General features: G+C 39.3%; 1 protein-coding gene across 1 annotated transcript in view; it reads left to right on the top strand.

Moving 5' to 3' along the window:
- The window catches only part of GRM5 (glutamate metabotropic receptor 5), a gene marked incomplete at its 5' end in the record, with an annotated part of 280,548 nt that overhangs the window by 267,334 nt on the left and 694 nt on the right, over positions 1-12,520 (top strand). Inside the window, 1 exon segment of the mRNA XM_023757379.1 lies at positions 12,216-12,379. Within this exon segment, the coding sequence (XP_023613147.1) occupies positions 12,216-12,379 (164 nt within the window).

A 12,520-nucleotide genomic window follows, 5' to 3' on the forward strand; every position in this document is an offset into this window, starting at 1 on the left:
CTTTCCCACACTCCCTCCTCACTCTCTTTCTCCCTTTCACCAGGTTCATCTATTTGCTTTAAAATAACCCCTCAATTGAAAATTGAAAATAATTCAGGAAGGAAGACTTGCAACATAAATGGCATCTGTGAATGCTCTGGAAATTAACCCATTATATACATCATTCTTTTTGAGGTGGTTTTATCTTCCTTCTAAAGAGCCCTGACTGGTTTGGCTCAGTGGATAGAGCGTTGGCCTGTGGACTGAAGGGTCCCAGGTTCGATTCTGGTCAAGGGCATGTACTCTAGGAGAGTCCTTCTAATTACCTTTTCCAGTCTGTGCGAGGTACCCTACCCTGGGGCCCAGTGCTATCCTGTGCTTATCTCTGTCATGGTTCTAGTCATATTGGATGGAAATAATCACTCTGATCCTCTTTTCTAATTAGAGTGGTTCTCAACCTTCCTAATGCCGCGACCCTTTAATACAGTTCCTCACGTTGTGGTGACCCCCAACCATAAAATTATTTTCGTTGCTACTTCATAACTGTAATTTTTCTACTGTTATGAATCGTAATGTAAATATCTGATATGCAGGATGTATTTTCATTGTTCGCGACCCACAGGTTGAGAACTGCTGGTCAATAGAGGATCCAGAAACTGACCCAAGCCATTATACTCAATTAATATTTGACAAAGGAGGCAAGAGCATACAATAGAGTAAAAACAGCCTCTTTAATAAATGGTGCTGGGAAATTTGGTAAAATACATGCAAAAAAATGAAACTAGATCACCAACTTACACCATACACAAAAACAAACTCAAAATGGCTAAAGGACTTGAATGTAAGACGGGAAACCATAAAAACCCTACAAGACTCCATAGACAGCAAAATTGCAGATATATGTCGTAGCAATATCTTTACAGACACAGATCCTAGAGCAAGAGAGACTAAGGAGAAAATAAACAAATGGGACTACATCAAAATAAAAAGCTTCTGCACAGCAAAAGAAATCATCAACAAAACAACAAGAAAGCCCACTGCATGGGAGAACATATTTGCCAATATTATCTTCAATAAGGGTTTAATCTCCAACATTTACAGAAACTGATACAACTTAACAAAAAGAAGATAACCCAATCAAAAAATGGGCAAAGGCCCTAAATAGACACTTTTCGAAAGAGGACATTCAGAAAGCCACGAGACACATGAAAACATGCTCAAAGTCACTAATCATCCGAGAGATGCAAATCAAAACAACAATGAATTACCACCTTACACCTGTCAGAATGGCTATCATCAACAAATCAACAAATGACAAGTGCTGGAGAGGATTCGGAGAAAAAGGACCCCCAGTCTAAGTGTATTTCAGAGCAGAATCCTCCTGAATGCAGGAGAAGTGAACGAGAGTCCTAAACAGGGGGGTGCTGTATGAACCGAAAATTCTCTAAACCCTGTCACTGTGTGCATTCATACCGTGATGGTCCACCATCAGGAAGGGCTAAAACCTCAATGAATGTTCCTATCTCCTGTCTCAGCAGGGGTATTTGATGGAGTCTGTGTGTGACATGCTCATGTTGGACCCTAGTAGGAGAGTCACAGACATTCTGAGCCTCCCAGTCTCTCTTTGAGAAAGCGCTCCCTTAGTCAAATGAAGGTGATAGATCTACAATCCCCCACCAGTGATGGAAGAGAGGAGGGCGGTATCAAGTTATTTTTATTATTGCTGTGTCATAATATCAGTTATGTAAACTATTAACCCCCAATCAGTTGAGTAACTGATTTTCACCTAGTAGATGCAGCATCTAATTTTAGTGGGTATAAATGTTTAATAAATCCTTAGAGAACCTGGTAAGAGTGATGTCATGATAGTTATTATTGAATTAGTTGAAACTCAGATTTGAAAAGTAATGTCTATGTCTATGTTAGGACTGTTTTGCCTTTCTTTCATTCAATTATTACTTTCTTCATTTAATGTTCATTTATGAAGTGCATACTATGAGTCAAGCACTTTCAAGACTATGGAGATAAATGAGTGACCAAGACATGACTAATGCCCTTGAAAATCTGTAGTCTATTTGGGAACTGAGTCAGAAAAATAGATCATCTCAATATAATATAGAAGCTCTCTCCCACAGGATAATGTGTCAGAATAACTCCTCATTTGATATCATTTCTATAACTTCTGCCAGTGCAAATAGAATTAAGAGACATAGAAACTAAGTAATAAACCTGAACTGAGTGCTTAGATTAGGGCTATGCACACAGTTATATAAAATTCAGAATCCACAAAAAAGAAAGATTCTGCCTTTCTAGAACAATAGAGCCCGAATTAGTTGCTTAGCAATAGATTAGGACCCCTGCAGTAGACTTCTCTTTATTCCCTCCCAAAGTCAATTTCAAATTAATGTTCTAACTTATATTTAGAGATGTTCTAAAACAAATAATAATAATTACTATAACAGATACTATTATAGTCACTTCATATATTATATGCATTCTCCCAAGAACATTATAAGCACTCTCCCAAGAACATTATAAGCAAGGTATTTTTTATTTCCATGGTACAGATAAGGAAAATGAAGATCAGGAATATTAAATAACACAGTAGAGTGGTTTAGTGAAAATTCTGACATCAAAGAGAGATGCTTTAACTAAGACCAAAAGAAGTCTTTTGTCTAAACAAATCATTTTTTTCAGCAACCGTTATAAAAAATCCTGTGATTCTCTTATTCTACAGTCCTTCGGGATTTATCTCTGCGATATTCAGGTCAGTTGGTAGAGAGTTTTCAAATTTATTATCTGGTTATTTTATGGACACAAACTTGGGTGTTGTTGTTTTCTTGGACGCTCCACAAGGGTATGTCTTATTGCCCCTTAGTTTGTGTGTGCATCTGGGCACTTAGCACAGAGACAGTATTGCATGGTGGCAATGACTCTGGGTTTAAGGTCAGATTTGAGGCACCGCTCTGCCTTTATTTGACTTGTACAACTTAGTTAACGTCCATAGCCTCAGTGTTTACATCTATAGTACACGTTAATAATAGCTGTTTATACCAAGCATTCAAGGTGATGGGATTTACTTCATTTCCCAAACATTCCCAGCCCAACTACTCCACACCAGGCACTATACTAAGCACAGGAGAGGCAGTAGTCACTGCCCTTGGAGTGTTCTAGGTTCAGTGCAGAAACAGATTGTTAAAGAAGTAATTAAAATTACCATCGTATAAGTGCTCTGTCAGACAACTGTTGTGAGGTCAAATATAATAAGATAAGTGAAACTCCTTGTGGAGTGTAAAGTTCTATTCAAATGGGAGCTATTACCTTCCCCAAACTCCCTCTCCTTTGTCATCAATCCCAACCCTATGTTTTATTCAAGGTTAAATCAAGCTGGATTCCTTCAGAAAGTCGTCCTGCCTATACCAGCCCACAGGCACAAAACAGCTATGTCTTCTTTTGTTTTCTCTTTACTCAATTTTAATCTGGGTTTTATATGATTGCTCGGCGGGGAGAAGGGGAGATTGAGGGAGGTAGGATCATTTCCTGTTTTGAGGAAAAGGAAAAAAACCCTCTAATCTTAGGTGAAGAACCTTAAAAAGCCTAGAACTCAAATCTCAGTATGAGGAGTAGTTTAGTTTTGAGATTTGAGTCCAGGTTACTGAAGTATGGATCATAAGAAATAGCTTAATTTGAGAAAGAAGCCTCTGTAATGATCCAACAAATGCCTCTTTATGAGGACTAAGAGGACGTAGCAGCTATACTTTACCATTAGTTACTCTGAATGGACATGTAACATTTTAAAAAGGCCTCCTGTTGCTGTTAAACCAAAGAGAAGTGAACATGGGGCCCAGTGGTTCTCTTCCAAACAAGGATCTTATTAGGGACTAACCACCCAGTAAGAGATATGCTCTGGAGGAATTATCACGGAAGTTTGCAGCCACTGCTCCCTCCCATCTACTCAGAAGAGAGGGAAAGCCCACCTCACAGGGTTGCTGCAAGGGTTTCATGAGATTAAACACATGGAATTACCTTCTATTTATTTATTTATTTATTTAGCCACATGTGCAATACATATGCTAACTGGATTTTGCTTATCCATGTTATTTCAAGATTCCCCAGGCTTTACACCTCATTAAGTCCACTTTATTTGCAAATCCTTCCTTTAAACTTCTTCCCCAGTGATGAATACTAACAAGAAAATTCTAACGGACAAGAACAAATATATTTTCTTTTCACAATAGTTCTTGGTATTAGTATATTTCTTTCCATCCTCTTTTTTTGTCATACCTTTTAGTATCTTAAAACTGTAACCCTGCACTATGAAAACAAGCTCTTAAATCTACTCTGGACACCACTATTTGACTTGTATTGATCTACTGAGTTCCTCATTGCCTTAAAGACTTATTAACATAACCGATATTAATTAGGCCATAACGTTTTCCTGAAGTAGAAGCAGAACTGGGGCCAGATGATGAGTAAGGTCAATGGATGAGGCTGGGGTGAGGGTTTAAGGATTATGGCAGGGTTCCTACATTCGGTTTGTTTTGTTAAGCTCATGAAAGAAAATCAAATATGTAAAATATTAAATAACAATGTAGAATTCTTACAGTTGAAGAATAACAGGAAAGAAGCCATGAGTATTTCTTTATATTGTATTCATTCATTTATTGATGAAGCATGTAGATTATATATGTATCTAATACTTGAAACATCTCTCTGATCTAACATATTAGACCACCTATGAATTCCAGATACTAACAAGCCCAAGTTGAAAAAGGTGAAGAGATTAAAAACAAACAAACAAAACCTCAGACAACAGTATGATGATTACCAGGGGGATAAGGGGGTGGAGCAGGCTAATGGAGGTATAAATGGTGATGGAAGGAGACTTGACTTGGTGAACACACAAAACAATATACAGATGATGTGTTATAGAATTTTACACCTAAACCTATATAATTTTATTAACCAATGTCAGCCCAACAAATCAATTAAAAATCAAAGTAATTGGCATATAAGTGCAGAAACCTAATAGCTAACTAGAGACAAGGCCTCTAATAAACCTAATAATTTGTCATCTGAAATGACCTGCTTGGGTTGCCAGGGCTTGGGCCAGGACCCCTTCTTTCTTTAATGTATGTTGGCTACCAGCTGTCAAAAAAGAGGAAGAAGGAGAAAGAGGGAGGAGGAGAAAGAAAAGGAAGGAGCAGGAGGAGGAGGAGGAGCCCAAGGTTAATTACTAAGTTATTCAAAAAACAAAAGAAAGAACAAGGAAGAAGATCCATGTAGGTCAGGGGTGGCCAGGAAGAATATTATAGTAGACAAAAAAATGGAAACTCTATCTTCTGATGCCTTAACTTCTTGCTCCATCCCCACTCACTCAAACTGGACGACTGCTTATCTTTGGAAAACTCCTTGCAGATTCCTGATTTCTGTCATTAACATTCTTCCTGGAAGCCAATGCCTAGCACTCTCTTTTTGTACTTTGCCATAATCTTCTAATTATTCGAGGCCTAGACGCCATCTGTCTCCTATGGGCAGGCAGCATTCCCTGGCCACACTCCTGCTGCTGGACATGGTTTCTTCCTCTTGTGAAGTTTTGAATCCCTTGTGAGCTTCAACCTAGAGAAACTCAGTGAACTCACTGAGTGTTCCCATGTTCTACAATCCCTCACCTTCACTTTCCTCACCCTGAGCACCTATCACCCACTCATCTACTTCTTCATTTCAAGGTGCTGACGGGTGGTAGGGAGGGGTAGAAACAGCCTCTTTCTATCAAAATACTGTGAGTAACTCATATTGTTAGCCTTCTCTGTGTATCTTCTCTCTTGAATTCAATTTTACCCTCTTTGAGTGTGGTTTCTTATATCAATACGTCTCAGTCACTATATAAAAAAGCATTGCTGAATAAAATCATTTGTGAAGTTATCACATAGCAGCTGTTACCAATATTAGTTGAAACACCAAAATTTTCAAAATAGTGCACATTTAAGGTTATGCTTGCAATTATACCATTTTCATTTCCTGGGTTTCCAAATAAGTCAGAGAGAAAATGAGAGAGAACTATCAGAGTAGGAATTATGTGTGCTACGTATAGGACAGTTGTCTTTTATTGGATGACAGCATGAAAAAAAAGGCTAAAAACTGCCATATAATATTAATTTATATGTTTGTAAGCTTCAAGTGCCTTCCTCATCAAGGCATCCATTCATTATATGTGACAAATGTAGGTGCTCGACCAACCTGTGCTTTTTGAGTTAACATCCAAAGAACTAAATATAGGGTGCTTTCTTGAGAGTGTAAAGTATATGATTAAGAAATACAGTGATATAGGTTAATAGATAATATAAATCAAATGACTAACTTAGCTACTTAAAAACACATATCATCACCAGGTAGTATCTGAGACTTCTCTTCCATGGAATAAGGAGAGATCACTTCAAAAAGCAAATATAGACAGTGTTCTGTCATGGAAAATGGAATTGGAAATTATGTTACGGTATAGTTCTACCTTGTCACTTTCTAACTGTGTAACCTTGGGCAAATCACCTAATCTCAATGAGCTTCAGTTTTCTCATTTTTGAACGGGGGATAAAGAATTTGATCCTATCTACCTTTGACAATCAGAATGATTCTAAATGTGCTTTGTAAAGCACTATGCAAATATAAGGTAGCATTGATGTGTGTGTGTGTGTGTGTGTGTGTGTGTGTCTATAATAGGTAATTTAGTCCTTGACTTCATTTCCATTTATTCAAGTGTTTTTCTCTATACATACATCTCTAATGCATACATTGTCATGTCCATTTAAGTTGTTTTTGTCAGGGAGGTAGCTATTTACATCCATTTATGCTGTACCTAGGGAAATGTATATAGATGATTCTGTCATATTCTTATATATTATGGTGTATTTCTCAGTGCAATTGTCAAAACCAAGACATCAGGTTTTAGGAAAGGCTCAGAAAGAAATTTTTCCACCTAATTTAAAATGTCTAAATAGCAACAATATCAAATTGTTTGGCATATTTTAAAAATGGTATTTCCATACTTTGTAATTCAAAGCAAATTACTGAAAACAAAATATACTGATTTTAAAAGTTTAACAAAATGAGTTTAAAATAGAACTGCAATTGCAAATCTTCAGTTTATAATATTCTTAATTCATGAAATTCTCTTATTGACCTAGTATTTTCTGATGTCATTCCAAAGACATATTTGCTAATGAGGTTACAAGCTTTTTTTTTTTGATACTTTTTGTATTAGGAAGCTCAAAATCATATTGTGTCTCTCTCCTGCCTATCCCTCCACCCAAAATCACAAACAAGAAAGGTTAGTAATTAAGATAACTGTTTCGTAAAGAGAATTTGGTAATTTTCAGAGGATATATTTGATTATTCTGATGCCCTGAAACTGTGCAACTTATGAAGGTACTAATAAGCCAAGTAACAAAAGAGAGACTAAGGGCTTAGGAGTTTGGGGTTTTTTTCCCCATTAAATAAAATACTCTGAGAATTTTAATTGTTTATATGCTATTAATAAAACCCTAAACAAGTTCTGAGCGGGAAAAAAACATACAGATCATTCAACAGCCTTTTAAAATGAGCACAAAAATTCTAAATTCCATAGACTTTTGATGGTTAAACTCTCTGTATTGACATTTGCTTCCTAACGATGGTGTGCCATAGCAGAATGCTCTAATTCCTGCAGGTTTTGGCAGATGAATAGAGAGACGGGAGAGGTCATTGAACTGACATTCAGAGATGGCTTGAAATGAATAAATTATTTGTGTCCCACATAGAAAAGAAGACAAGAGAGCACACTTGTGAGAATAAAGATATAAAGTGAAATTTTGGCAGACCCAAATAAACAAAGTAAAAACCTATCCCTCAAATAACATTATTGAAATGCTGCTTTATTTTTTTCCGAAATAAAGAGAAAATTATCATAGATGATAAAACAATAGCTTAATTACATACAATTGTATTTGACAAAAGGTGCCTGGAAAGAGGAAGTTTTGTTAGTGTTTGTGTCGGTTGTTGTTTTGGCCCGTTTGTCCTCCTTCCCAGATGTAGCAAATGATTTGTCCTGTCTCTCCTCTGTGCCTCTTTCCTCCTCCTCCTCTAATGAAGAAGATATTCAGTGGGTAAGGTGAAGTGCTCTAGACAGGTAAGGACAAGTCCCCTTCCCTTCTTCTTACCTCGGCCCCTAGGACAAATGTACAGTCCTGATGCTTTAAAAAAAATCCTCAGCCTAAGTAATAATCAACAACACTGTGCCTCAATTGAATGGAAGGGTTGATAAATATCCCCAGACAGAGGTGCTTTGCTTATTCAAGTACCCTCATGTGCATGACCCTTTGGTTCCACCCAGAAATCATGTGAGGTGAGCAGGGGAGGTTTATTTCTTCCATTTTTACCAATAAGCAAAGAGGCTTAAAGGTATTAAGTGATTTATTTGCCCAATGTCACTCAGGGCCAGATCTTGGACCCACATTCGGAGTCCACGGCTCATACTGCCTCTGTAAGCTTTCACTACTGAGAAGTTTCACTAAAACAGATATATGTGAATGACAGAAAGGAATAAACATTTTGTGATAGTCATAGTAGATATCAAGATCTGTGTTTTCATATTTAGTTAATGAAATCTTTTATCTGTATACACTAAGTACTATTCAGTACCTTGAGTTATAAAAAAATAGATCCATAAGACAAAAAGAGAATTTAAGTAATACTGAATTACTTTGAAAACTTAATTCTAACAGAAAAACAATTCAGTATGATTTTTTAAATGAAATGCATTTATCCAATTATTTGCCCCAAAATATGATTGAGCACCTACTGTATTATAGGCAAGGCACTGGTACTAAGGATATAACAGACAACAAAGAACCCTCTGTTTGTGCCTTCAGATCACACCAGTCAGCAATGAGATGTACATATAGCAAAGAGTTATTAAGTACCTAAGGCAGGACTCTGAGTACCTTAGTCAGGGGTAGGTCAGGAAAGCATCCCTCAAGAAAAGTCAATTAAGGTGAAATCAAAATTTAAAAAGGAAGAGTTTAAGCAAAAAGGAAGGTAAAAACAGAGAGCACAGAGCACAATGAAAGAGCATTTCAGGAAGAAGTAAAATGTGGAATATGAATAATGTGGAATTTAGTGGAGTAGATGCTGTCATCCAAGGACAGAGCTCAGGGTGAGAAAAGAGGCCACAGATCAAGCCCTATAAACCTCCATTTGTTGTTACAGTTGGTCATGTTAAAGAGAAATAACCAGAAATATTTTATGGATTTACCATATATTTTACTTTGCACTGAATTCTCTGTTCCTCAAAACAGAGCTCAAAATGGCACTGAGTATACTGTTTTTATTTTCTGAAATGTAGTATTTTCTGAAATGTAGTATTCTGGAATGCAAAAACTAATCTATAGGTACCTTCTCCTTGCTAGACCCTTTTCTCTACATCCTTACAACAACCTTCATCAAATGATAGATTTTTTTTTTACCAAGGCTTAAAGAGATGATTATTATTATCTAAGCATCCAGGATGGCTGATCCAGAATTAGAACCCAGATTTTAGGATTCTTTGTCCATTACACTTGCCAGGACAACACAAACTTCCCTGTTAGCTTAAGAATCCTATTCATCCATCAGACACTTATTAAGATCTGTGTGCCAATAAACAAGATAGATAAGGTCCCTGTCTTCATGGGAACTATATTCTACTAATAAACAGATTAATGTCATAAATTAGAGGTGTTTCTTTTTCCCCTAAGAGTTGCCATTTACTTTGTAGAAAAATATATTTTATTACCCAAGAAATGAAATGAAGTGCTCAGATTTAGACTCCACGTCTCTGGTGTTTCCTGGTCCATTTCCTTTGTTATTCTGATTGCCTGGTGCACTCTCTCCAGCATGACCATGGTCACTGTGAGCAAAGGATGGCAGGAAAGATATCAGTATTTTGTGCATATTGGTTGGTTAAGATAGTTTCCTTCTCACACATTCATCCAAAGGTTTTTTAATCTGCTGTCATGTTTTGGGGCATGGCGACATGTGATCCCAAGGATTGTCACTGTTCACACCCAAAGTTACGTTCCATCAAAACCTTTCTGTGCTGGGAGCAAGAACTTCCCTAGGATAAAGTTTGGAGAATAAATCCAGTTATGCTTCTAGTTTCTAGCCCATGCTTTGTATTAAAGTGGCCTCAGAGAACTGAAAGACGTATTGTCCCTCCCAACATGCCTGTTTTTCATCCTGCTGGTAGGAGAGAAAGGGGTTGTTGGCAACCATTCTCCACCCCCATAAATAATCTGGCCCATTTATTCTGTGTCATGTTCCAGGAGTTAGTGGACACCTGGGAAGAAGAAAAGTAATGCACTAAAAACATAAAAGGCGGCAGGTCAGGTTGATGTACAATGTAAAAACAAACCATGAAACTTTCCTGGAAACTAAAGTTAGAGGTTGGCAGGGCCTTTTCTGCTACTGAGGATGCAGAGCAACCAGCAAACCTGGATATACTCTATCCACCCTTTGCAGAAAGAGAGGTAGGGGTGGAGAGTACCTCACATTCCCCAATTCCTAAGGACACCAAGGTGCAATGCCCTGGGTAGATTAAATGGAATGAGAGTTCAAAGGGGCAGAGAAAGGAAGACCACAAAGTGCAGAAGGATAGATGAAGACATTGGAAGCAGTGTGGAAAAGAGGTGGGAAGCATGTTGTGCTACGGGCTGCAGAAACAGTGGTCTGTGATCAAGGCAGTGGGTGTCTCAGGCAGAGTGAATATGGCAGTTGTAGTTGGGTAACCCCAAGACAGGTGGGCTCCAAACACAATTCAGCACCCTGCCTGGCAAAGGCAGGCTAGCCTTCTAGCTTGGCCTCCAGGAGACCAAGGGAGCAATGGCAACCTGGAGAGAATGGAGAGCTTCCTGATAGCGTTTCTCAGTTTGCAAAACACCTGCTGCAGACTCACTTTGGAGAGCAAGAGGACTTGTAAAACGCGTAGGTCCTTGGAACCCAATACAGACGATCAGAATCTCTTGGGATCCTGCCTAGGATATTTGACACATGTCCTAGATGAGTCTTATGCACAGTCAAGTTTAATAACCACTTGCTGAGATGATAAAATTCGATGGCCAGAGCCTTTTATCTACAGACTGCCCAAGGCTATCTCTTGGTCATAGCACCTAGAATCGAGCTGTCTGGACCCCCAGACAGACCCCTAGATAAAGAGATCTCAAGTTCCTTCATGATGAGAAATCACACCAGGATCTCTTCATATACCATCCCTTAAGGTCAAGCCACATCCTCCGGCCACACATAGCTTCAGGGGCCATTGTGTCATTTTCCGCGGTCAGGCACGGAGGCACCAATACAGTCTTCATCAGAGCAGCTTTCAGATCCCAGAGTAGAACCAAAACTGCCTGGGAAAAGAGGGGAAAAGGACCCTAAGAAAGAACATTAGTCAGATAATACATAAGCCCCTAATTTGAAAGTAATATGCTAGGTGCCAAAGGCAACATACTACATGCTCTCTCATAGAATTATTTCAAATCTTAAGCCTAAAAATAAATTGGTGAGGAAATTTTCTATGAAGTAATAAAGTTCTAATTCATTAGAAATTCATACGAATTTCTATTTTCCAGAAGATAAGACAGACTAAGTAAAACCATTTTCAAAGTCAGGAATTCATATAGAAATCCCTAGTTCAATACACCAACCAATGGCTGGCAGAATAAAAACTGAACTGGAACTACTGTCTACTTCCTGGTAACGCTTGACTCTTCCTCCTTCTCTCCAGGCCGGGGTTGGTGAGTGGAGGTCCTAGTTCTTTCCTTTCAGAGGCCGCCAAGTGTAGGAAGCCCTTGGTCTGCGCAGAGCCACAATACTGCGAGCCCTGGCCTCCAAGTTTGCAGTGTAACCAGCTGGTGCACTCCCGGGTGGGCTCAGTGCTACTGCAGAATCCCCATAAATACTCCTTCCCCCTTACCAATATCCCCTTTGACCACTTTCGTGGAAATGATCAACAGAAGGCCAGCCACGAGAGAGCTGACTTGAACGCAAAAACCAAAACCAGCAAGCAAATGCCACTTCCAGGATCTCTTTCCATGGCGTCCCGTTGATGCCTTATCTCCTGAAGGAACAAGAAGGGTCCTTCCCAATCCAACCCCCTTCCCCACCCGCCACTGGGGAAGCCCATGGAGACCGCGCTGAGTCACCTCTCCTCTCCCTTCTTCTCTCCGCAGCTCCAATGGCAAGTCCGTCACGTGGGCCCAGAACGAGAGAAGCGGCCGGGGGCAGCACCTGTGGCAGCGCCTGTCCATCCACATCAACAAGAAGGAGAATCCAAACCAGACGGCGGTCATCAAGCCCTTCCCCAAGAGCACGGAGAGCCGCGGCCTGGGCGCAGGCGGGCGCCGGGCGACGTGCCCGGTCACCAGACCCACCCCCCCGTGAGGTCTCCGGCGCGTGCTGCAGGCGCGGAGTGGGGCGCAGAGGGCAGACGCCGAAGCTTCCCGAAAGCTAGGCCAGAACTGCCTTTTCATCTTGT

This window comes from Myotis lucifugus, unplaced genomic scaffold (assembly GCF_000147115.1).
Source record: "Myotis lucifugus unplaced genomic scaffold, Myoluc2.0 scaffold_106, whole genome shotgun sequence".
In the NCBI taxonomy this organism is placed as follows: Eukaryota; Metazoa; Chordata; class Mammalia; order Chiroptera; family Vespertilionidae; genus Myotis; species Myotis lucifugus.